This window comes from Opisthorchis viverrini (genome assembly GCF_000715545.1).
Source record: "Opisthorchis viverrini unplaced genomic scaffold opera_v5_29, whole genome shotgun sequence".
Taxonomy (NCBI): Eukaryota; Metazoa; Platyhelminthes; class Trematoda; order Opisthorchiida; family Opisthorchiidae; genus Opisthorchis; species Opisthorchis viverrini.
The window spans coordinates 1583258-1608669 of NW_008751685.1; the positions used below are offsets into that span (position 1 = coordinate 1583258).

At 44.1% G+C, this 25412-nt stretch overlaps 2 protein-coding genes across 2 annotated transcripts in view; one reads left to right on the plus strand and one right to left on the minus strand.

Moving 5' to 3' along the window:
* Window positions 1-9175, minus strand: part of T265_02405 (hypothetical protein) — a gene marked incomplete at both ends in the record, with an annotated part of 12145 nt that extends 2970 nt beyond the window's left edge. Inside the window, 3 exons of the mRNA XM_009166638.1 lie at window positions 3194-3421; window positions 6477-6623; window positions 8917-9175. Of these exons, the coding sequence (XP_009164902.1) occupies window positions 3194-3421; window positions 6477-6623; window positions 8917-9175 (634 nt within the window). The remainder of the gene's footprint in view (window positions 1-3193; window positions 3422-6476; window positions 6624-8916) is intronic.
* Window positions 1-23792, plus strand: part of T265_02404 (hypothetical protein) — a gene marked incomplete at both ends in the record, with an annotated part of 27568 nt that extends 3776 nt beyond the window's left edge. Inside the window, 2 exons of the mRNA XM_009166637.1 lie at window positions 14506-14596; window positions 23671-23792. Of these exons, the coding sequence (XP_009164901.1) occupies window positions 14506-14596; window positions 23671-23792 (213 nt within the window). The remainder of the gene's footprint in view (window positions 1-14505; window positions 14597-23670) is intronic.
* Between the last annotated feature and the right edge of the window lie 1620 nt (window positions 23793-25412).

Sequence of the window (25412 nt, forward strand, 5' to 3'; positions counted from 1 at the left end):
ACTGGCATACGCAGCACGAGGGTGAGTTATTTCACCCGAATACCATTCGACGTACTTCGGAATTGCTGATCCGGTGTTCCCACCAGATTCGGGCAATGCTCCGAAGACATCGATGGTCAAACACAGAGTCTTTTGACGTCCTCAGCGCGCAGCGGCCAGGTTTCTGATCCATGGGATCCTAGCTAGTGGCAGATTTTTCATGCATACAGGGAATTAATCCAAACGCCAAATCTGGGTTCGATCATGCAACCCTTCGGTAGTTTCACCCTTTAAGCACTAAGCTATAGTGAGTAGTCACTCAGATGGTTTTCACGGTAACAGTGTAATGCTTCGGATCAAGCCGATTGGTTGGTGTCTCTCTCTCTTGAGTTGTTATTCCCAGCTCTTCTGCTTGTAAATGCGATAAGATTTTCTCAAATATATGGCAACACAACCAGAAGTCAAATTCAGTTTTACCTCCGGTATAAGCCACTTCAGCAATCACAGGTGATTTTCGGCAGGCATTCCAAATGTAATCCAATGAATATACCGAGGTTTTATTGTCTGGTTTCTTTGCATATCCCATTGATCGCAAAAAGGCGATGTTGTACTCAGAGAAAGACATACAAGCGGCTTTGTAAGCGCCTTGGTCGTACTACATAGTACCTAGCTCGAACAGCCACCTTAGAGTAATTTATGGTCGTTTTGTTTATGCGTCCGATGCATTTCACATGCCTCGCGCCTACAAGACCATCCCTTATTTGTGTTCGTTTCAATTCAGCCATTTTGATGCTAAGGTGATGTGAATACAGTATTCGGCTAGGTTGCTTGTTCATGGGCGATTCATCAAGTTTGGTAGACACCTTGACATTTATTCTGAACAGTTTACGGTTAATTCCCCATGAATTTGCTGGAGAAACTATGCTCGTGATGTACAAAAGCTAACGGAAGCTTATATCTGCATGGCAATTCGAACACCCCTTTAGAATGGCTGTTCACGAAGGAAAACGAGGAAGACACACAATTCCTTATCCAAACACGGACAGGATTGTGTCTATACGTTTTCATATATTCCACTGTAAGGAGTTTGCCAAGCAGGCTTAGAAAAGTTATCTGGACGTGGTAGCTTCCAGGATACACGGAAGTTTGCATTTTTGTGCTCGTTTATTGCTGACTTGAAGTGAAGCCATCTGTGGAAAAGTATGCATCGTCAGGTTTTAGCTGTAACTCACTATGTTGCCAAACTTCCATACCTGGCGTGAGTGTGAAAATTCACCTCAGGAGGTTAGTGATGTCGAGCGCGGATGGTATGTTGCATATGACAACGATTAGGTCGGTTGCGGTGGCTGTAATCAGATTTGCTATAACGTCTATCGCACATATTTTTACATTGCACGCATTCATCATCTCTAGCCCTTGAAACCCATGATTACACCTGGTGAGTCCTGAATGAAGAAACATCACACTCATTGTCTACGCTTAACAACATGTACAGTGTGTTATTTCGAGTTATGAAACGACCCACGCACTTTTCGAGAAATACACTCATTCGCAAATCAATTTGGTTTTCACGAGAGACTCAACTGAATCTCTCGTTTATGATATTCTACAACTGAATGTGCTGCACACAGGGCGCCTCATGATCCGATTGGCACCATATTCGAGATATCGCAGTATATTTTCATGAAAGAAACTACTCACAAGGTTGAATATCATAAACGAGAGATTCAGTTGAGTCTCTCGTGAAAACCAAATTGATTTGCGAATGAGTGTATTTCTCGAAAACAGTCCAATTCGGGTTCAAGTAGAACATGAGGTTGACGGAAACTCGTGGACTGCGCCTACCTGATGATCCCCAAGAAACCGGTGAAACCGGTCGTAGGGTGTCGAAGCGTTTTCAGCAAACTTGTGAGTAGTTTCCTTTATGAAGACTCATGCACTTCTTTAGTCCGTCCTATAAAGTTTCGTCCCTGTTGCCCTGTAGAATCGGCTGCAACACATGGGCCAGCTGACCATGTTTCTGCCAGATCCACACACAAGCGGATGAGCGAAACAAGCAAAAATCTGCCCTTGTTTGTCTAATCGTGCGCATGAAATATGCCTGCGTCCTCTGTACTTGAAAATCGTGTTATTGATCTTAGTTCCTGGAATGTCTTACTTTGAAGTTCAATTCCACTGACGCGCGACTGCTTTGTCCAAGGTGTCTTAAAGTGGTGGACGTGATCTTCCGTTCCTGTACGAGACCTGACGGAAGAAAATTAGGATCCGCGGTTGTTCGATCCCATATCTACCCTCATATCTTATATGGCTTCAATCGATATTTTGTAGGGACAAGAATAAGTCAGTGTTGAGGAGCTGTGTCCGGTGCGAATCATTTGTGGTGTGCTTTCTCCTCGGTAGAATAGAACAGACGACACACGTGAATTGAGCAAACTCATATAGATCGAAGGCAATTCGTTTACTGAGCGAGGGACTATTCGGTTATCGCTTCGCGCTGGCAGCCTGTCAACTAGTCTTTACGTTCAGTGAAATCTAGCGCTGATGTTTCTGTTCACCGGCCGAAACAACGCCTAGCTATGTAGAAACTGCATAAAGGATACCTACCAGAATTTCACCGTCTATTTGCCTGTCCCTGTTGGAAAACTCGCGGTAACTACTGGTTGTCAGACTAACCAGTGCAGTCTTCTACCATGAGCTACAGGTGCCATTTAAGCGTGCATCTAATACATCTGTGGATAGCCAAACGCTTGAACGAATTAGGACTCAAAAAACGATGCACAGGTAAAGCGTGGGCTTGTGCTGACTTACGGTAATGCATCCTCTGGGTTAACTTACGTCAAGCAGACCTGACCTCGAGTCACCTAAAGTCAGTCGAAGCATTTTGTAAACGACGTTTTGTATACCAGACCCATTTTGTTGGTTTAAGTGGGGATAAACCACATCCAGGTTGGCATGCGTAAAAATCTTCAATCTTCTAATTGTGTTCTTTACAAGTTAATTGATTGATCGATTGACTGGTTAACCAACTTTGGGTAATCTATTGGAACAGTTTTGTTTCTAATCATTACTCACGGTGGTAGGTCGAATACACAGGAAGCGAGCTTGTCTTATTTCAGCAAATTCATTTAAAATATGTAGAAAACGAACCCATTTTCTTCGACTCCAAAAACAATGAGTGAATAAAATTTGTGACTCATGTGCTGGTTCAACATACCTCGTCTTCTTAGTGGGCGTGGCTTTCGTCTCTTCAGTACCTGGGGTTTATTTGGGCTTGGGGACTTTTTATGCTTTGGATAGCGTTGCACTGTACGCTGGGTTAGTTTGGGACTGTGGTGAGGGGATCGAATGCTGGGTGAACGGTAGAAATGGACAAGAGATGAGGCAGGTTTCCGATCTTCTCCTTGCTCGATGCCAGATGTTCGAATGGACGACGTATATACGCCTGATAAAATAGGACGAAAGCATTTTTGTTACACACCTTGATGGGAATCTCATTTCATTGGCGAACTGGTTTCTTTGTATGTGAATCTCAGGTGTCAGCGCACACACGCTAGGTGGACGGAAAACTTCATAAAAATTAGCAGACTTGTGTTTGTATCGATATCGAAGCTGACGGTTTTGGCTCAGTGCTGCTCAAAAGTCCCCTGCTGTGCGCAGCCGCATCAGGAACGAGACTGATGCCTTATTCCCTGCGCCCTCGGGTTAGGCCAACCCCCTGCAGCCGAGCAGGTTAGTCTGTTGAGTCGTCGGTTCCGGGCAGGGTCCCCAAAGAAAACCCTACATTCTCCCACTGCCTTGTGGGTCAGACTTTTAAGCCGAAGCCTCAAGGTGGGGTACCTCAACCAAACTCCCTTCCTAAGCCTGGGCAATCGGGAAGTATCGCCTGTGCAGTTCAGCGTCCACCGATGTCCCTCCTATATTTTAGGAGTCTTGATCAGTTTTGGGCTGAGTTGGTTTGGTTCTTAGTTCTACGTGGATTTGTGGCCAGATGGACGACCTTCTGAGTATCTATGGCGAGATTTTTCCAATTTCCATATTACACTAGCTTTATGGGAGACCCAGCTGAATCCATCGTCTACTATGTTCTTCAAATGAGTATAGTTTGTCGGTCTTCTACAAAATGATGTTCCTGATAATTATCAGGAAGGATGAAACCGCTGATGAGTTTTCAAAGAGCTTTCACCAACTTTATCGGTAGTGTGTTCACAATCCTAACGCAATCAAATAAAGTAAACTAGCTGATGAGAGTTCAAATCCAACAAGAACTTGTGAAGCATTTTTATGTCGTACTAAATGGCATATGGATATTTTTGTGCAAAAAATTCGGTTTGACTGGGTCAGAGCAGCTCCAGGGAATTGGCAGTACTTTTTGAGTTGTGCTGTGATTTGGAATGCTAGAGAAAACGTTGAGTCGGAGGATCAAACACTGAATAAACGACAGTAGCCTGTATTCAAGGCTATGAAAGGGTGTCAGCTTGCAGCTAGGAACCTATACTCAAGTCCAAGCAAACAACGCGTATTTCGCTGCACTTGACCAAGAAAGGTCAAGCTATCAAAAAGTACATCACTATGGGACAAGGACTATTTGAGGAAATGGTTAAAAGACGGGGGCTAATGTAGAAATTCCTGGCAATAAATGAACGAACAAGCAGCACACCAATGCGGTGAATTCCGTGCACTGTCGGCCAATTTATTAACCCCAGCTGCTTGGTATCTTTTCTGTCTCATCCAAAAAGCAGAGTCGGTCCAACTGTGAGGTTGTGTCATCATTTTGAAGTTATCCTTTTACGTTGTTCATGTACTTCTACGATGCATCATCCAGTCCAGACAGGTAAGCCAAAAGGAGCTGCTCTGAGCAGCAATTGCAGTTGTATTCTCAAAAGATTGCTGATCCAGTGAAGTTGACATGGGTGAATAAAGCATCAGAGTTCTGCGTACAACAGTACGTATTTATTTATTGCTTGTTGGTTGCCTTAATAAGAAGCTGACAGCTTTCCGTAATCAGCAATCAAATGTAGACACTAGTTGCCCAACAATCACGCCCGTGGTGGTGTATCAGACTTATGCAAAATACAATGGTCGCTGAAGGTGTCGAAGTTTCGACAGCACCACCCCTGGCTCCCCAACCACTGACTATGTTTCACAGCTGACGTCCCACGCGGCCTCCATGGCAAGTAAAGCTGTGTGCTGGTGAACTTCATTCAAAGATAGGACTGACGGCCATGCTTGTCTGCAGACTTTTCGCTCCAGCCATAAAAGACAAATCGAGTAGAGTTGCCTACCAAGCGTGTTTTCCAAAGTAAGACTGCACTTTCTGGGTATCTTCTAACGGCTACGTTGCCCAAGTAGTCCTACTCAAGGATCCTGTTTTGAATGTGCAATCTCTGGCCAGCGTTTGTTTGATAATTCGGTCCAAAACAAAATTAAGGGGTATACACTCATTTTCAAACTAATTTGCTTTTTCGAGAGACTCACCTGGAACCCAGCTGAATCTCTCGTTTGTGATGTTCTCAGGCAACTGAATGTGCTGCACTAGGCCGCCTCATGTTTCAGTCTGTACGATATTCAAGATATCGCGATACATGTATATCTTTGTAATGTACTACCATAAGGTTGCTGTCGGCGGATCTTACAAAATTAAAGGGTAATTAGAAAATAGGAAACTTTGGCAATCAGAAATCCGAAAGAAGACTGATTATGTACACATGTGACCTAACATATTCCTGAAAAAACCTCCGAGATTCTGACAAGCTTGTTTTGGGAGTTTTTTTGAGGCCAAGTGGATTTGATATTTAGAAAAGGTGTAACTGTTGACCGTTGCTGTGCGCGGCATTGTTCCACCGATAGTCCCAGTGGAAAGCTAAAGCCGGCACAGCTGCAAACAGTACATCAACCGGCTAGTTCGTTGTTGCACCTCATTTCGTGACTGATGTTATCTTTTGGAGGGTGAAGATCCTGTCGAATCCTGAGAACAACTTTGAGATGTACACGAATGATGAATGACCCAACTACACTCCTTGGTATACGGTCTAGATTCGGATTTTCGCCCGCATGCGCCAACCCTGTAGTGCCTCTTGGGTGAATCAGCCGAACAAATACTCCAGAAGAAGAGTTTGAGCGAATAATCCTCACGGAACAAATACTTGCCAAACGGAAGTCCTCCCTACTCAATGATGGAAACGAACTAGTGAATGTATCGGATTGATTCACACATGCGTCATCCTCTGTCAGTTTTGGACAATCATCAATTACACGCTGATGTGGTTTCAGCCTGATTTCCGATGGACAGCAGCATGAGTGGGTCAAAAGCCTCTGAAGCACGGGAAATCAGTGTGTCGTCAAGTCTGAAACATGAACCTGGCAATCTGTCGTTACCAAAAAATGGATTCCATTTCACTCTCAAAACAACCTACACTATCCTAATGGGTGTTGCGCCAGCGTGTCAAATTTATGCGGGGACAAGAGAGGAGATCGAAACTGCCGGCGGGAATACTCACTTTGACTCGACCTGGATGATCTATCCCGTTCTTGCGCAGACATTATTGTGGGTCTTCGTTCCAGGAGCTCACCTACTTGTTCAACCTCACCAACAGAGATGGAGTAGGAGGGATCCCGCCTCTTGAAACTGCCGGGTTCAAGCTCCGCTAAAATGGGGAAGTTATAAAGCGGTGTCAATCGCCTCAACAGCGAAGAGCACTCACATAGAATCTAAGGAGATTTGGGTTCAGGAAACCAAAAGTGAACAAACCAGGCGGCTTTCAGGTGCAGTTGTCCTCATCCGACGCGTTTAGATTTTTTAACGGCATATCTGGCTACTCGGTTTGCATACAGTTTAACAAGTGAGGCGACTGTGGAAATCAAAGCTCGAAATTCATGTGTGCGCCTTGGAACTCCCAATTTGGAATATCATCACAGCTGTGCTCCGAAAAAATGAATCACATTGATGGCGTGTGATTATAAAAGCTTAGAAATAAGCACATTAGACGGTTTGCACTATGCAGGAACCTAATTAGTCGGCCGGAACACTATTAGGCTAGTTTGTCTGTATGCATTGTTAACACCAGAGCTGCACTAGGTCAATACTGTCTCCATGAACAGGTGTCTGATATATGCCACCACTCGGTCGATTTCAGCAAGCGACATTCGTGAAACCGTTTTCCCTGCCGAGGAATAAATTTGTAGTATGTAGTGAACTGGATTGAGCTGGGCCAATCCCAACATCCGAGTGAGTGTGGAAGAGCCTAGAACGCGCGCAGAGTTTGATCTCACATCTTTTCAACATCAGATTGAAATCGGACCGTAAAATTTGTCTTCTCCTACACCTTCCAAATTCAGGCAGAATGTTTTGTCAGCTCGTGCCGATAGGACTGTTATTTGATCTCTAAAGGACCTCTCCTAACGGATTTGCATCCTGCAGTCGTTGGAAAGGTTTCTCCAATCTATGCTAAATTTTTATTACGGTACTTTGAGTAACGGCTCAGTCATCTGATACGGTAAGTATCGACAGATAGATTCACTACTAACGATAAATGTCCCAAACAACCAGCAAATGTGAGGCAGTTCTCTTGAGTTTCCTCGTCTTTCCACTTCTCTAGCAAGGATGAAATCCGTTTTGGGGTTTATCTCGTTATATTCTCAACGGTTCTCGTAAAATCTATGCTAACCACCACTTTCAAAGTTTGCATTTTTCTGTTGCTCGAATGGACCCACATGGAAGTCATGCTCAGCGTAACGGTTACAGAAATGCGTTCTGTTAATCGAGAAAAATCGATATTTAGTTGGTCCGCATACATACATCCTCAGCGCGCTCCATCGACTTCAGCTGAATTAAGCTAGATTTGAACAAATGTATCGCGTTCAAAGTTACACTTAGGGTTTAGCAACTCTATACGAGTTCATGTCAACGTTGAAAATGTATGGGAGAAACCTGTTCCGTGTACCCGGACATTTTTCCCACCTATATTGTTGATGTAAACAGTTGGTAAACAATTTCGCGGACTTGTTAAATTCAATCAACTGGAAAATGTTTGGGACCGACTGGGTAGTCATCGTTCAAGAGAGCTTCGTGAACAACCGATGGTTTTATTTCCACCTGGATGACTTTGAAAACAAAGCCTTGGCGTCAAGCTCGAACTTTCACGTTCAAGTGTCACGTAGATGACACATTCGTTCTCACAAAGCACGATGTGTGTAACGAATTTTTCCAGTAGCTTAAACTTGTGGACACCCATATTATGTTTAGCTTGGAGCTAGAGTTCAAATCGAGCAAATGGCCATTCCTTGTTTTGTCGTCCCTTAACGCATACAGACCAACAGAATCTGTGAACATCATGCAAGAGGAATATTCAATTAAGGTGTCCCAAACCGGGAAAGTAAGCCCCCCCCCCCTCAAAAAAAAATCGTATTTCCAATTGAAGACACCCCCCTACCAAACTATCTAAAGTATACCACCCACACTAACCAACAAACGAGTACTTCAGACTGACGACCAGCATTATTCGCCCCCTCTTCAAAAAAAAATCGTATTTCCAATTGAAGACACCCCCCTACCAAACTATCTAAAGTATACCACCCACACTAACCAACAAACGAGTACTTCAGACTGACGACCAGCATTATTCGAGTCGGATAGTCAAAGGAAATCACACAGGTTGGTTCTATGAGTACCTGAAATTGTTCACTTGACTTCTGTGACAAAAGCCAAAAATTACCCAACTATAACAACACTAACTGCTTACCAAGCCTCTCTAAAACTTGCGGAATTCTGCGCTGCATTTAGGCGTAATTTAGCCCCAATCTTTGTGATCAACCAACTCACAGTCACGCATGTTACTGCAACCATATTACAACTCAGCTACTGAAAACGTCTTATTTCAGCGGCATACACAAACAGTTCTTTAAACAGTTAGAGACGGAACCTACTAAAATGCCACTTACTTCCCCGCAAGTAGTCTGCTACTTTTTCATACGGTGAAACTTTTTCTTTCATTCTAGTACGAAACCAGCGTCGAACTTCCTCATTAAATTTGAATACCAGAACGAAAATAAAGACAAACGCTGTCAAAACATCCACTAGAATTCCGACAACAATCAGAGCGACCTCGTTTATGGTCAGTTTCTCGTTTCCCCAGTCTGGTGGGAGATCTGTGTAGTTTCCGCATCTTTGTATAATATCTGCTTCTGTACAGCTGCTCATTGCAAGTGTTTTATTCAAAAGTCGGCAGACGCCAATAAAAATCGATAGATTGGCACGTGATCTCTGTAAACGGACTAAATCAAGTGGGCAGGCTAGGTAAGAATCGGAGTGAGAACCTAGTTAGTCACTCTGTATAAATGGTCCAGTTGGCGACTTCGAGTTTTTGAATTCATATTCCCCAACAATTAGCACTGTAAAATTCTAGTTTTATGAGCGCTTCCAGTTTTCGTTTATATGATAAAAATCCACTTGATTGTTTCGGTGAGACCCATGCTGTCATCTCGAAAGTAGACCGTAAAATCGAGTGTGATTTAAAGCAAGTTGTACGTCAAGCCAAAGCTGTGACTTCGAAAAGCCCATGGATTGCAAAGTGCAGTCATTGAGATGTCCTTGTTGAAACCGCGTCCCATCCTGATCTTCGGTGCTTAGAATTCTAACTACTGAAATTCGTTTGTAGTAGTAACATGATAGCTAAAACAAACAGCCCATGGTGGTCAATTAATTTCCGCTTTAAGACAAAGGAGATATCATGGGTTACACCACGCACCACTACGCCCGAACAACGCACTAATGATGTCACCTGGATTGGTGATGAAGCTTTTTGCAATCAAATTGCCCAGCCCAGCGAACAAACCAACGACCATCTAAGCTGCCTGAGCTACCAACATTTTTCTCCATAGAGTAGGCTTATTGATTGACATAGCTTTATGAAAATGTATGGGAAATGGAAAGACTTTGCGGGAAAAATCTGTGGTGTTGTCTGAAGAGGTATTAAACCTAGATGTGACGGCAGATGATGAAAATAGTGGAGACCAGCTGGATTCGTGCATTAGGGAAGAAGAGTGCAAAATCCGGGGCCAGTTCGGTGTGAACCAACGTTGCACCATGACTGGCCATCTTCGTACTGCCACGTACCCAAAAACACTGGTCACTGCAGAAAACATAAAATAAACGCGTCGGCGACTGCCTGGTTGGCATCGGAGAATCCAGGATCAATAATATGGTCACTGCTTATGATGAGACATAAGTGTCACATCCACCCGTCAAGAACACTGAGGCAGTCCGCAAACGAAGAGCTGATTTAATTGCAAACTGGTAATAGAAAGTTTTTTTGCAACATACAGCATGACGTAGGATAACACGAGATAACATAACACAGAACACGCATATTATCCAGGAACGGATATTTTTACAACGCTTCGCTGGTTTGCTAACATGGAAAACTCCGGTGGTTATTGTCTGCACCTAGATCTTCTTTCCACTCACCTTGTCAAGCGGAAACTAAAACGGCATGCTAGGGCCTAATTTGGTGTCAGCGGTTCACCAGAAGTTTCTGACGTATGGCTTTGCAAGCGGTGACTCTTCTTCCACGAACCAGCAGGTCACATGTTATGGAAACATTCGTGAATTAGTGGAGATAAGTACCACTAACTGGAAGTGGTGCTTAATACACTGGTGTCCTCAGAATCGCAAGATCACTCACGTGTTGACTAACCGAACACACTTGCAGAAGGTTTCGAGGTACGCTCGCAACTTCATTAAAGCCGCGGGTATACTTTGACAGCACTTCGTTTGGGTCTGAGCCGGGTGAATCATGTTTCGGTAGGCCTACGCTCCCATTAGCTAACTGAATTACAAGTAGACTTGTCAATTGAAAACCTCAAGAAGATAATAAGAGTGTAGCGCAACCAAATCGCCGACTTGGAATAAACAGATTCATATGTCTACTGCAAGCTAACCCTTTTGTCAGAGAACCTATGCTCGAAAGCTGGAGCTGTGAATAACGACCTGGACTTTAAGTTGAGCAAAAGAATGTTTGTCACCCACACTCTCCGGCGGTTTTTTTCTTTTGCTGCTGTTTTTAATGTCTGTTTAAATCCCGAAGACGGCGGAACATTTTCGGTAACTAGTTTGGTGAAACTGGGTGCGACAACCAGTTCATCAGTAAGAGGAAGATGAAGCGAACTAAAATCTGGTTATCGTTGCCTGTTTATTAGGAATAGGTTTAGTCAAGAACGTATTTTACCTTTGTATAATTTTGATGTGTGGCCGATACAGGTTTGCGTCACGCGTGAAACATGCGGAAACAGCTAATTCTGATAGAAGTTTTGATAACTTCTCTTCATTTAGCGCTAGCACATGCTAAAGCTTGGCGCTGAGGTTATGGCATTCTCCACTTGCGCGTCATTAGACGAACAAAAATCTTCCTGATGGCTCCGTGCTTAGTCGCAGTTTGCAATTTCTAGTGTCTGTAATCCGTTGTCACATTTACCATTCTTCCTGAACTTGAAACACACTTTGTAACTGTCGTTCACATTGCATCATGACGTTTGTTTTAATGTTACGAATACACAATTTTCCGGTGCGACCTGCTGACTTCTTGCTGAACAAGTGCATTTATGCTCCGTTGGACTGTTTGTTGACTGCTGATCCAGTGGGACTAAATCTCTGTGTTTCTGTCAACTGTTGAACGTCACAATAAATCCCTGTGACATTTTTCAGCCGTGCATAATTTTCCTACCGTGGAATATATCACGCACGCGAAACCGTCTGTGGGAAATTCCGACAAGGGAATATTTCCTCTCACAGCCAGTTACTGCATTTGTATCGGTGTAGTGGACTATTGGATCTACACATTCGTGAGTCCCCATTTGACTACTCATTCCTTTCCTATTTTGATTTTGTGATTTTGTGTTGGTTACTTTGCTTGTTAATTTATCCGAACACGCTGATAAGGTACTAGTCCGCTACATATTCTTACTCCCACTAAGACAATATTAGGCGCTTTGCTTTTGGATTTTTACATGTTTCTGATTGGTTTCTGATTGTTCTAGTTAGCTTATATATGCTTTAGCATTTAGGCTCGTGGGCGTGGGGGCAGGTAGCTTTAATCTCACAGGTTACCTTCGGGCGTAGCTTCACTCTCACCTGATGGGTTTCTGGTCCAAATAACGAGATCACTCAAATAATGTACACCGACTGTTGGTCGCGGATGCCGCCTGATTTTTAAGATACCCTGTTATGAGAACCACTCGTACGACGAAAGGGAATCCACATATCATTATATGGGCTCAGAAAAGTAGACTGATTACGATTAGGCTCTGACTGAGTGGTTCGTGAACAAAATGCTCTAACTTACAGTTTTACGTCGTTGGCGTTGATTGTTCTTACAATTTGTTTGGATATAGTAGGGTCATCGCAACCCGGTATTTTTTCGCCTGACCTACTCCTCACATCATAAGGACAGTGTCAGTGGAGAATTTCGCAAGATACTTTGGGCCGTGGTACATTCTGGCATCTGAGTCACAGTCAAGTTGATCTCGTTTTTGTGTGGTTTGCTCAATAGGCAGGGAAAACATTCATGAGTCAGTCCGTTTTTTGGCGGACTGACGTTTCCCGTTGGCCGTTTTCCATCCTGTTGGTCCATTCGTTCATCATCGCTGACTCCAACACACGATGACCTTCAGCCGCTCACACCAGACATCAATGACAGAAATTTGACCAGAGCGCCCATCGATCTTTGAGCCCCGGCAACAGCGGCCGGTAGACTAATACAACTGAAAGAGCTTCTAAAAGCAAGATCTTTCAATTAACATGGCCACTTGTTGTTTCGGGCTACCATGGCATCCGCGCAATAGCTTGGTACTCCAAGGTAAACAGCATGGTATGGGGCAACCATTTCCAACCAAAAGCCCCTAACGCGGCAATGAATGACGCTCTTTGGACAGCTTCTATTTATATGGCTCTTATAAGTACGGTTTCCGCAATCAAAGCAGACACATTTGCCTCGATCTCTTATCTACCTTATAGATGGAAGTGGAGCTTACGGTGACTGACTCGTTGTCTTTAATAGTAGTCCGTAAGCTTTTTCAATGAACAGACGTCTCTGAGGTTGCACAAATGGACAAAGTGAGCTGCAAGCATTGATCAAAATGAGCCATGCCGCCTTGAAACACCTGACGCTCCAGCGTATAAACCGAAGTCAGCTTCCACCTCGCTGGTAGATCCATCTCTTAAAGTACCAGTCTAACCAGCTACTTTCACGCCCGGGCCACCTTGCCGCATAGAAGCGTCAGTGAGTTTTGGTCTCAGACATGTGCCCGATCCGAGCGTTGAGCTCAATGACGTGAATGGACGAGGCGTAACGCCATAAACGAGACTTCTCCACCTATCTTCTTATACCATCCGTTTTATGTAGTATTCATGGGTTTCCGCAATCTAATTTCCAGAAATTTGACACCACTTACTTAGGTTAGAAGGTCGCACATTGCCTATTCTCTTCTTTATCACTTTCTTAATTTTCCGGCTCTCTCGCGTTCCCGCAAATTTCGATTGATGGCTTACTTGCAACAAAAAACTACCAAAATGCTTCCTCTAAGACTAATCCAATGATAATCTGAACTTGATATTCGTTTGCTTGGGCACTGATTTTTTGTACGGTTTAGTGCTCGTTCATAGGTACTAAGGACAACATATCGAACTATCAGCACCTTGGGCGCCTCAACTACTCATCTCTTCGCCGAGCTTAGTAACGTACTTGCAAGAGTTTCGGTTTCTATGGGTGGAAAGCTAGGGAGCGCAACCAGCGACAAAGCGCATAGAAATTAAACAATGATGTTGCGCTAGTTTAAAACCGGCCAATTTATTCGTGGAATCTGGATTGATATAAGCAAATGGCATTTTGATGGCAATATGAACCAGTAGCTGACTTTTTCGGCCCGTATGTTCGACGACTGCCCTTCTGTGAGTTTGTTGGTGCCTGTGGGTGTCAGTAGGTTTGGAGTGTTCTGTGATTATTTTAATAAATCTCTTCCTCCTGAAAGTACCTGTAGTCTGCCATAGTCATATTACTCCCGGCACCATGGCTAGCCTATACCATGTTTTCCTTTCTCTCCAGTGACCATAAATTTCCTATTTCAAATTACATATCCGACATTTCAAAATCCGCCATCGATTGATTTCGGATAGCTTACTTTACCTTATTTGAATGGTCTACCCACCCCACAGTTGAACACACCCACTAGCCGTCGCACACACATCCGACCGATTGCTTTAGATCTCCCGCTCTTCTCCTCCCTGGTTCACAAGCCCCGCTCCAAGGAACACCTCCAAAACACATACATCCAAGATTCTACCCTTTAATCCCTCCAAGTCTCAAACTCGCAACTCTCAAGCTCGCACTCTTCGAACTCCGGCGATACACGGTTTGGACGATCTGATTGGCTGTTATCCACTCCACCTGGCCTATGATCTACATCCACAAAATCCCCAATCGGACCAAAAACCGGCGATCTTATATCGGCTTCGTTCTACCTTGTTTCCTTGGCCAGCCTGAAAAGAATATCGTTGCTGAAAGGGTCGCACATCCCAAACCAATGACCGTAAATGTGACGTTTGTCACGGGGCTGTACGAAAACGGAAGTAAGTCAGGCCAATTTTGGCACGGCACTGCCCTACCCAGTTTGATAGCACACCCGAAACTATTCCCTTTTTCTCTTCACCGTACCCTACCTTTCGCTCGTTCTATTAACTGCAAATACGAACAAGCTCCCCACCTGACAGCTGCCTTCATGATATATTCATCCTAATTAGCTGAACCTTCCGTTCAAATTTAAAAATTTCTGTGTGTCGTGGCTTCCAGAAAAATTCAATAAGTNCTGACTTTTTCGGCCCGTATGTTCGACGACTGCCCTTCTGTGAGTTTGTTGGCGCCTGTGGGTGTCAGTAGGTTTGGAGTGTTCTGTGATTATTTTAATAAATCTCTTCCTCCTGAAAGTACCTGTAGTCTGCCATAGTCATATTACTCCCGGCACCATGGCTAGCCTATACCATGTTTTCCTTTCTCTCCAGTGACCATAAATTTCCTATTTCAAATTACATATCCGACATTTCAAAATCCGCCATCGATTGATTTCGGATAGCTTACTTTACCTTATTTGAATGGTCTACCCACCCCACAGTTGAACACACCCACTAGCCGTCGCACACACATCCGACCGATTGCTTTAGATCTCCCGCTCTTCTCCTCCCTGGTTCACAAGCCCCGCTCCAAGGAACACCTCCAAAACACATACATCCAAGATTCTACCCTTTAATCCCTCCAAGTCTCAAACTCGCAACTCTCAAGCTCGCACTCTTCGAACTCCGGCGATACACGGTTTGGACGATCTGATTGGCTGTTATCCACTCCACCTGGCCTATGATCTACATCCACAAAATCCCCAATCGGACCAAAAACCGGCGATCTTATATCGGCTTCGTTCTACCTTGTTTCCTTGGCCAGCCTGAAAAGAATATCGTTGCTGAAAGGGTCGCACATCCCAAACCAATGACCGTAAATGTGACGTTTGTCACGGGGCTGTACGAAAACGGAAGTAAGTCAGGCCAATTTTGGCACGGCACTGCCCTACCCAGTTTGATAGCACACCCGAAACTATTCCCTTTTTCTCTTCACCGTACCCTACCTTTCGCTCGTTCTATTAACTGCAAATACGAACAAGCTCCCCACCTGACAGCTGCCTTCATGATATATTCATCCTAATTAGCTGAACCTTCCGTTCAAATTTAAAAATTTCTGTGTGTCGTGGCTTCCAGAAAAATTCAATAAGTTTCTATACAGTCCGGCTCATGGGTTGCCATAACCCTACTCTTCGGAAGAACTATTACGCCCGATTCCACAACAGCGACATCAGTAGGTCTCCACAGTTTCACAGTACACCATGTTTCTGAGATTCCTGTTACCACTTATACGCTTCGCTAATCCCTCCACTTCATCGTCCGCACTTACGCTTTTTGTTACCCTGACCATGAGCCCGACATTCTAAGGCCATGATGACTCATTGTAATATGCACACTATGGAAGCACCAGGGGATAGTGATTCTCCGAAGGCAGGTGGTCACGACAATTTCTGTGGATGGAAAACAGAAGTAAAGCTCATGAGCCAAAGCCCAGTAAGCAAGGTTGTACATCACCAATACTCACATTTAAATCAATCAAACTGACAGACACCGCATACTAAACTCATTGACGGTTTTAGATTGTGGTTCAGTTTGACCCAATGAATGACTCAAACTTGGTCGCTACACCAGGTCTCATTTTTCACCGTTACACCATTCATTTCATGTGTCAAGCAGGAAGCCTCTTGTCTTGCCCTCCTTCAATGTGTTTCTCGCCCGCCACCCTCAAATCCTAACTATCTGATCTTGCTCTATATTCTCTCCAAAAACGCACAATAAATGTGCTTCTCTGTGCGTGCCGGTTTAGTAATGATCCCGCCTATATCAGATAATGCCCGCTCCCTATGACGCTGTCCTCTTCCCTAAACACCCCGTGCCCACAACCCCCGCCAGTCATGCCACCATTCTGGTTGTAACGTTATGATCTTGCCTAACGGTATGCCACTCACAAGTTGGGAATGAATGTTATTATTAGTAGTAGTAACTAACAAACCTAAGTAGTACAAGCAACATAAGCACAAGCAATAAATAAACCAGTCGGAAGTTGGACGCCATCTTAAAGGGAAAACGGGTTAGCGAGCCAGTCGCACAAAAGTTACCTGTACCGCAGAGCATGAAACTCGCAAGCGGAACAACAAAAGTACCCGGAATCGTTTGCATAACCGGCAAATCACACAGAAAGGTGCCAAATCCTCCTCAAAAGGTAAACACTGACTACAAACCCAAGCACCCACTGATGATGCCTTCCATTAGAAACTTTTTGTCTAAATAGCAGTGTGTATGATTGGTCGACCGTACCCCACTACCGTTTGAAGTTCTTCATGCGTATTGAGCAAGGACGATGCCTTCGAGTCCGAACAATGCAATCCTCGAAAATTCGTTCGGGCACCAATATAGCTGCGCTCGGGTTCATTTAAAAACACCCACAGCCTTTTCACTCTGAGGATTTTCAGGTGAAATTACGATTATTAGGGTTGAGATGGGTTCACATTAGCGGAGAGATCGGGGTTGGTGCATTTATCAACCTATACTGAAATTTTATGAATCAACAATATCTCCTTTGTGGCCTACCGCCGCCAAAATAGCGATTGACCCACTGGCCCGAGTAACTCCTTATACTTGAGCAAAGCTGGACTCTAAGACCTAAGAAGCCGAAAATTTTAAAGTTTAAAGCTTTTAAAGCTTGCAGAAGCATCATCCCATTCTGTGCCTACCAGAAGAACTGGGAGAAATCTTCCTTTCGTCAAAACAAAAACAATAGGCCGAGCACGTAAATCTGGACCCGACGCGGTAAGGAACGTAAACTTGGCCTCGACTTCCGTAGGAAAAACGTTTTTGTTGCAACTCATTCTTGGCGGTGTAGCTAACACGTCTGCTACTCCGCGTGTAATCCGTCCGGCTCTATTTTCCCTATGTATCCAGAGAACGTGGGGCACCATATATGACATGCAAACTTTGGAGGTATGCACCGTTTGCATATAACCAGGATACTAATATATTGGTAAAGCAAACACGTCGCTGCTGTTTTGATATATCAGCAACTCACAACCGCAGTGGCCCCGATGATACATACTTTTAAGACTATCGCACCCCTAATCGATGGAATAGCTGAACCTCCTACTAATAATAGGGATGTAGCACATGTAAACTGCTCTTTTTCATGCTCAGTATCACCTTTTCCCCATCATTATCAGTCACATCGCTGTAAAAAGGTTTGTTTTACTGAAATACAACCGCTACCGCCGGCTCGTTAGCTCCAACGTGACTTTTAGACTTTTGCTGAGTGACTGTTGTTGTGACCGCCGGTTGGCTTTAATTGACTGCTACTAACACTAAACGTGAACAAACATTTTAGCTACAAACACTGGACTAGTATATTCACACTTGTGGATTAATATTTCAATCACCGGAGATCTGGAATACCAGGAAGATAGAACTATTCCTGGTGTGGTCGTTCAACGGAATACGGAACTACGGAATCTACTATTTTGAACTGTGAGTCAAGATTCACTTGGATTTTTCTCCTTGTGACTTTGTATCTGGCTTACATCATTAATTTGTTCAGTTCACTGGAGACTCCATAGGGCCGTTGGCCACCACAGGCTTGTTCACTAAACCTTATGAAGCACACCAATTAAGACGTGTTGTATGGTAGTTACAGTAAAATGGAGTAAAATAGGCGGTTCCCTGGCCACGTAATTAGACTAAACTGCGTTCTGATATATGGTCCGGGGTATTTAGCAACAGCGCTCCGCCTGCTCCCCTAGTGTCTCCCTACATAAATTATCAACATTATCTTTTGTAGGGGCACATGCTGATAAATAAAGGAACTCAAGGACATGAAAGAGCGTGAGAGATTTCATGCAAAAAGTACAATATTAGGAATAAGGCGTCCACACCTGTAGACATCAACAAAACGAACACGCCGCAGCAACACGTTCAATTAACGGCCGCCAGTGGGATTTAACAGGCTTTCGATGGCACCACCATTTGACATGGCTCGATAGACAACCGCAAGCTAACACCAGTTCGGCAGTTTGGTTAATAAATTACTGCAAATAAGCCACAAGTCGGTCAGGAGCTATGTCTTGCGAGATTCTATGCAATATGACGTGGGTTCTTTCCCTGATGATGCGTGGAATTCCCTGACTACATAACTTGGCTTCAACCGCCTCCATTTTGCTTTGCTATGTCATGGCCTGTCCCCTGAAAGCCATGTGCTGGCAGTCTCTGGAACAAAGCTTGAAGGAAAACGCCTTTTTTGGGTGTTCGGAAGTTTGAGGTGAGTAATACATGCACAGGCTATAGAACTGCATCCAAGCCGCTGCCTTCAGGAATTTGACACATCGTTCTTTACTCGTTGGCGCGCTATTCTTTTGGGTATTTACTTTGGCTAACGAAGTACTGCCACACCAAGGAGACGCCACTCTCAGGCGTCCAGGGTTTTGTACTAGACGAGCCAAGCCAGACAAATACGAAGCGATATTTCTTGTAGTTGCTTTCTCTTCATTGCCCTGTGTCTTCAGAAAAACTTTGTTGACACGCATTAAAAGACGCAAGATTATTTATGGTTCCTTGCGCCTCCAACATCAGCGTCTTGACCAAGTCTATTGTAACTCAATCGCGACTTACTCGGCTGCCAAGGTACGGATACAGACAAAAGCTAAATTCTTTCATTTTAAAGAACGAAACGGTATGAAGACTGGGAGTAAGTCTTTGAAATGTGAAGTTGCAGAAGGAAATTTGAAACAATGGACAGTCCCCGATACCGGTTGGGAACGATCACTTCCCGAAGAGTGGAGAGTATTGCTCGGATTACATTTTGGTCGATGAATAAGTTTGCTTTAATATGATAATGTGAGCAAAATACTACGGTTTTACATACCACGCTTGGCTATTTTATCTAACTTGACCAACAAAAATCCCATGCTTGTTGAAATTTTGCGGTAAATTCTTTGTTTTTCACTGTCTCCTTACTTGTGAACGTATCTGTAAGATGGTTCAGCAACGTGCTTTTCTGTCTCATTATACCAATGTCTCCCTTCTTCAAGTCGTTGGTACTCCTAAACCTCAACCTAAGGACAGCGATACGCCACCTTTTAGTTTCATCGGCAGAGCCGACGGTCCAAAACCATACCTAATTTGGTCAAGGGCCTGAAAATCTATCGTCAATTTCGAGGGCTTCAAAGAAAAACTAAGACTGAAATCAGAACGCTAAGAAACGACATTGATGATGGAATGGAATGTGAATCTGGTAATCATAGTTGCATATCGGTGACCGGAGCCTGAAACATATGGTTGGTCTGAGAAAATTTTAGTTGATATTCGCATGTTATCTTTGAAAGCGTAAATGGTAACCTGAGTGCGTCAGAAAATCATTGTTACTTTCAGCACATGGTGGAATGTCGCCTGGTGAATTTGTGTAAAAATATATATTTTGAAGTGCAATCAACTGTGGCTTGTTGACGAAAGTCATCGTTTGGGAAGCCAGTAAATTAATGATAATATTGTTTATTCCCAACTTGTGGGTGGCACACCGTCTGGCATGATCATATGTTTACAGTCAAAGTGAAGCATGACTGGGGGGTTTGTGGGGGTAAGGATTGCAAGAAAAGAGTACAATATCACAAGCAGTGGGGAAAATCCAATGAAATAATAATAATAGGTTTCTTTCCCAACTTATTGGGAACAATGGGCATAAGGCCTGGTTAGTTCAGAGGCATAGCCAGCTGGCATGAACTGAAGCTGAAAACCAGTGCTGGCCATGAGTGACCTTGGGCGGTTAGGTAAATGGCTTGAGTCACAACGAGCAAAAGCGGAGATGGAGGTGGAATAATTCGAAATGAAAGCACATGGCAAGTTTTGTCTCAAAAATGTGGTTTGGTCTTGGACTTAGCGGACTCACTGGCTGCACTGTTGTAGGGAAGTCAGGTGCAGGGGGGTGGGTTGGATGGAAGGAAGGTGCTAATACATAGGGCGACCCGAACACCGTGTACGGATTCGAACTTGTGAAGAAGGCAAGCCGAAATTGTAGCAGGAAAACCACGCCAGGCAAATTGGGGCGACAACTCATCGGGTACGAAAAAGCTCGTCCCAGAGTCGGGGTAGGATGAGAAATCTGCTCGTAGTTGCAAATACTGTCTTGAGTTGGCGAGGAGTTGCGGTCGAGGTACTGACAACCTACCACGGCAACCAAAGTGATAAGTAATGGCAGGCAGGCGCAAGTAAATAAAAAAGGAAGCATGCTTACCCAATATTTACGCGACTCGTGTTAGAGCATGTTCTCCGAACAATGGCATGTTTTTTAAAATTCACTGTAACTAAAACCAATTTCTCTGTCCTTGCTATTTACACCATTTTTTACACCAGAAGGGCTTCACTATGACGTAAAGGTTAGGCGAAAGACGGAAAACTTTCGTTCTTCACTATTAACTGGTAAACAAAAAGTGGGTAAAATTAGTATATTAACTTGAGCAGTCCATACCAGGCATGCCATGATCTACTTGCTATCAAGAGCACGTTTACATTTGACAGGCATAATCTCCATGCATCACGTAAACCAAGACATCAAAAGTTAATACGTGACATGTCTCCAACTTCTATCACTTATGAATTATTATACGAAAACAGAAACACCAGACTAGCCATACGAGCTACAGCATTGGGGAGAAGGAGCAGAAGTCACCAAACATAAATTTACCTGCCGTCGCATGATTACAAGTTATCAGTACTGCTTTTTAGAAAAGCCAAATCATCAACGTGTTGATCGCAATCTATCAGCTAGTAGCCAAGGTTGCCCGAAATCAATAAAAATCAGGTTTACTCCAATAGGAACGCAGAACTTCTGCATTTCCACGGAACTAATAACAGAAGAGTATAGCCATCTTGCATGGCGCACGGAAGAGCCAAACTTGTTAACTGGTAGTCGATCCATTAAATTATGGCTTCCGCCCGAGTTTGATTGTTCGGTCCTAGTTTGCGGAAGCAAGTTGGTTCGAACTGTGGTAAGGGTTTCACCACTAGAGTACCACCAATTTGACTACCAGAAGTTTTGTGTTTTTCTGAAACGCCTCATTTCTTGTTTGAAGGGTGGTATCGATGTGCTTACATGTGTTGGCGGATACAGCATACATCCCTGAGGGAACTGCTTTTACAATAAGCCTTGAGTCATCCATGGACTTCATGCACAGGCCCGGTAGTAATCTTCGTCGAGGTAACATCGTATTATGAGACCAAGTGCGTACTGGAGTGTCCATGCAGAATGGGGTAATTTTTTCCGCACATAGTTACAGCTGCCATAATATAACGCAAATAACACAAGTGTGTTGCAGCGCGAAATCTATATGGTACGCTTAGCAAGTTTTGTAAGCAGTGATACTTCAGATAACATTGTTTTAAGCAAAGTCATTTGCTGACTATCGGTCTGTGGGCAATAAATCTATATTTGTGCCGGTAAGCTGCAGTCCAAGTTACCTTAAGTGGGCTAAGCAAGCAAATTGTTTGCTATGGCATCAGGCACGGCGTCAATCAGCTGTGAAAAAAGAATCAAGGAACTAACCAAATTTAGCCTTATGTCGTATATGCAACATGAACTAAGAAGGATAGTAACATTGAACTAGGTAACAAAGCTGGAACAACGAAAACGTGTGAGTACGTCCATAGCAATGGATGTTTAGTTTGAACAAAGCAGAATTATGAATTGTCTTAGTGGCGTTTCAAATGTGAACAGTGGTGCATTCTCAGGAGGAATTGCTGAGTAGCTCGTGCTTGTAGAGGCAGCTGAAACAGGCGCTCAACTTAAATCAGCAAATATATTACCAGATAGCTCTACGAAGGCGATGCTATTTAATTCAGGGTAATCATAAAGCAGCACATAGAATAAGCCACGAGGACAGCTAGATGTCTGCTGCATTCAGAGAGTATAGTATCTAACGTTAATGTTTAATTAGCCACCTTTCCACCTGCCGGCCGCCCGCAAAATTTCGGCGGAGCTAACGTGACAGTTGTTTTCATCGTTTGTCACGCTATTTTTATTCGTACGTATGATTCTCACTTTGTATGCTTATTAGGTCTTCTGGAGTGGCTCAAATGGCCAAAGCGGTTGTCATGTTGATTAGCGAAAACTTAGGTCTGAAGTTACCAACGATGCTGGAGTGAAGTTTATGGGACAACTCAGCCGAAGCCAAGGAGGTGCCCTAGCAAGATTAGCGGCATCCGGAGAATTGCCTCTTATGGCACTCCGAGGCTACTCCTCAGGAGTGCGGAGCCATTGAATACAACACCGTTGAAAAATACTGATGTTTACTCTTTAATGATGATCAAAATGAGCAGCGAAGTTAGTGTGGTGTGAATACTCATGATTCCAACAGATTAGAAAAGCTTGGGATCACCCGAGGAATTTTCGTATTAGAAATATTTTGCAGCGGGATCAAAGCTGTCCCGACTTGATCAGTCGGCTTTAGGCATACGATCGTTACAGTGAACTGACCTTCCTCTTGTGTTTCAGCATATCCTTCTCCCTAGGGAGCGCTGACGTAATTAGTAAAAGCAGGGCCCGCGTGCCTGTTGATTAGCACATAGAAGTTACCGTTTTCAAACTTTACGGCAAAATAATGGCTACTAATTTTGTCGATACTTAAGTGAAAACCGTCCATGTATTAGAGGCACAAATCTTAGTCACAAAGTATTTCAGTTGGCACTTTCCGAGGGCGAACAAAAGTCAAGGACAAAAGTTCAACCCTTTGACCCACTACCGAATTCTCGCCACCCGATTTTCCTCCCACACTATCCCCATTCACAATATTGTTACTGTAGCAGAAAGCCATCTAGATGATTTTTATTCCAGACACGCTTCCTATGCATGTATGCTTCCTTATGTATATTGCCCATCATTCTCTCTTCTTCACATAAGTGTTGGTGGCCCTTACCTTATGAGTAACTGAGGCCTTAATTGCACCTGTGCGTTTACTCATATCTTTGGGGCGTGCGATGACAAACGATAAAGCATGATACTCTTCCTATTCGCCTAACTTTTGCAGATGGAATACATTACTACAAAGAGAATCCAAATATCACAGCCCAACAGTTTTCAGTTTTCAATTTGTGCACAAGAATAGCAGCGGAGTGGAAGAAGCCTTCAATCGAGTCCTGTCCAATATGACGAACTAGAGATGTATTGAGCCTACGTCAGATCGCTTCTTGAATACGCCAACTAAGTTGTCTACCCAGCATGCAGGAAAGACAGCACTCATTAAGCGTGTCCTACGAGCTTCTGCAAAGGTTGTTATCGGCGTTCAGTTAATGTCTCACATTGCTTGGCTTATTTCCCTAGGATTATCATCCACTATGAGATGAATTACTACTTCCTAGCGCCCTAAATGAATAAGGTTTGACCGAGAGATTATCCCGTGGTGACCCAACTCACGCTCGGCGGGCACAGGGTGAGAAGCTTTCAAGCCCAAAGCGGACACCTTTGTTTGGCGGTAGTGTTTCTTATTCTGGGTCGGTGCGTGGAATAACCTTCCCCGATGGTCGCAGACGCTGCATCCAACACCTAATTGAAAGTACTTTGGGATGCTTCCCTAGTTGGCTCCTCGCGCTGACAAGATCAGTGCTCCGTGCTCCTAACACGAAAAACGGTGCTACATTATTCGCCCGTTCCATACAGGTCAGCAGATGCCGTCGAACGACAAAAAGAAACGACGCGAGAATCTTAAGTGAAAGCTTCGACCCCGTGTTCCATTCCATAAATCACACGTCGCGGGCGCATGGGGCTGCTACATGAGCGTTGCCTGGTCGTGAGCGCCTAGAACGCGCACGGGCGTACCAATAAAACTGCACGGCTAAACTTCGGTCGTCTGGCTGAGGAGTGTGAAGGAACCCCACAGCGCCGTATGTTAGAAATCGTTTTTGTTTTTCCCTCGGGCAAATTTTTGAAATAATTCTTACACTGTTCAATCTATTCGCAGAGTACACACGAGTCAATTGTTGAATTTCTTCACTCTATCATAACATTTACGTGATTACCCGTGTTATTTTGCGCTTGGTTTCTATTTTGCACCCAGTGATTATCATGACGTTGATGATCAAGGACTGCTCTCTGCAGCCATCGATGGACCGCAGCAGATTTAAGCGAAATGATTTTCCGCCGAACGTGAAACGCGTTGTGCAATGCCAAGCCTCAGGGCCTGGTGGCATTTTAAATGCATGGGTTTACAGGACGATCAGGTAAACCAACTAGCCAACTCTCCCGACCGTTTGTTTTCATCAGTCGCCTCTATATCAAAGGTGCAACCTATACCTGATAAGAGAGCCATTGAAACGAAACCCATTCCCCACTGCTGAATCCAAAAGATCAGTGGAAATGTTCCGCTTTCATCGGGTTTACTCGCCGCGAAACCGGAGCTTTTTTCCAAAGTGCTGGAGGATGCAAACACAGAAAAAAGCAGTGATATGGACAAAACTTGCTGAAGAACTTCCTCCGTTGAACGAGCACCTCGCGCTATCCATCCCGGGTCCTCTGGTGGCAAGAAAGGCATCCAGGGCAATGAAGACCGCCACGGCCTCTCTAGGGGAGTGCAGAATAATCATCTTAAGTTCATTCTCCAGAAAAATCACGCCAAAGAAGCTGGCAGAGTAGTTCTTTGGTTGTGTACTCGCTAAGCCTGACCGCCAATCACTTTATGCAGAATGGTTACGCCAGAAGTGAAGCAAGCGAACACTTGTGCTTCTAGTCACCTTTTTCTCCCAGTCTGCCGTACAAAATATCTTGGGGCTGGCT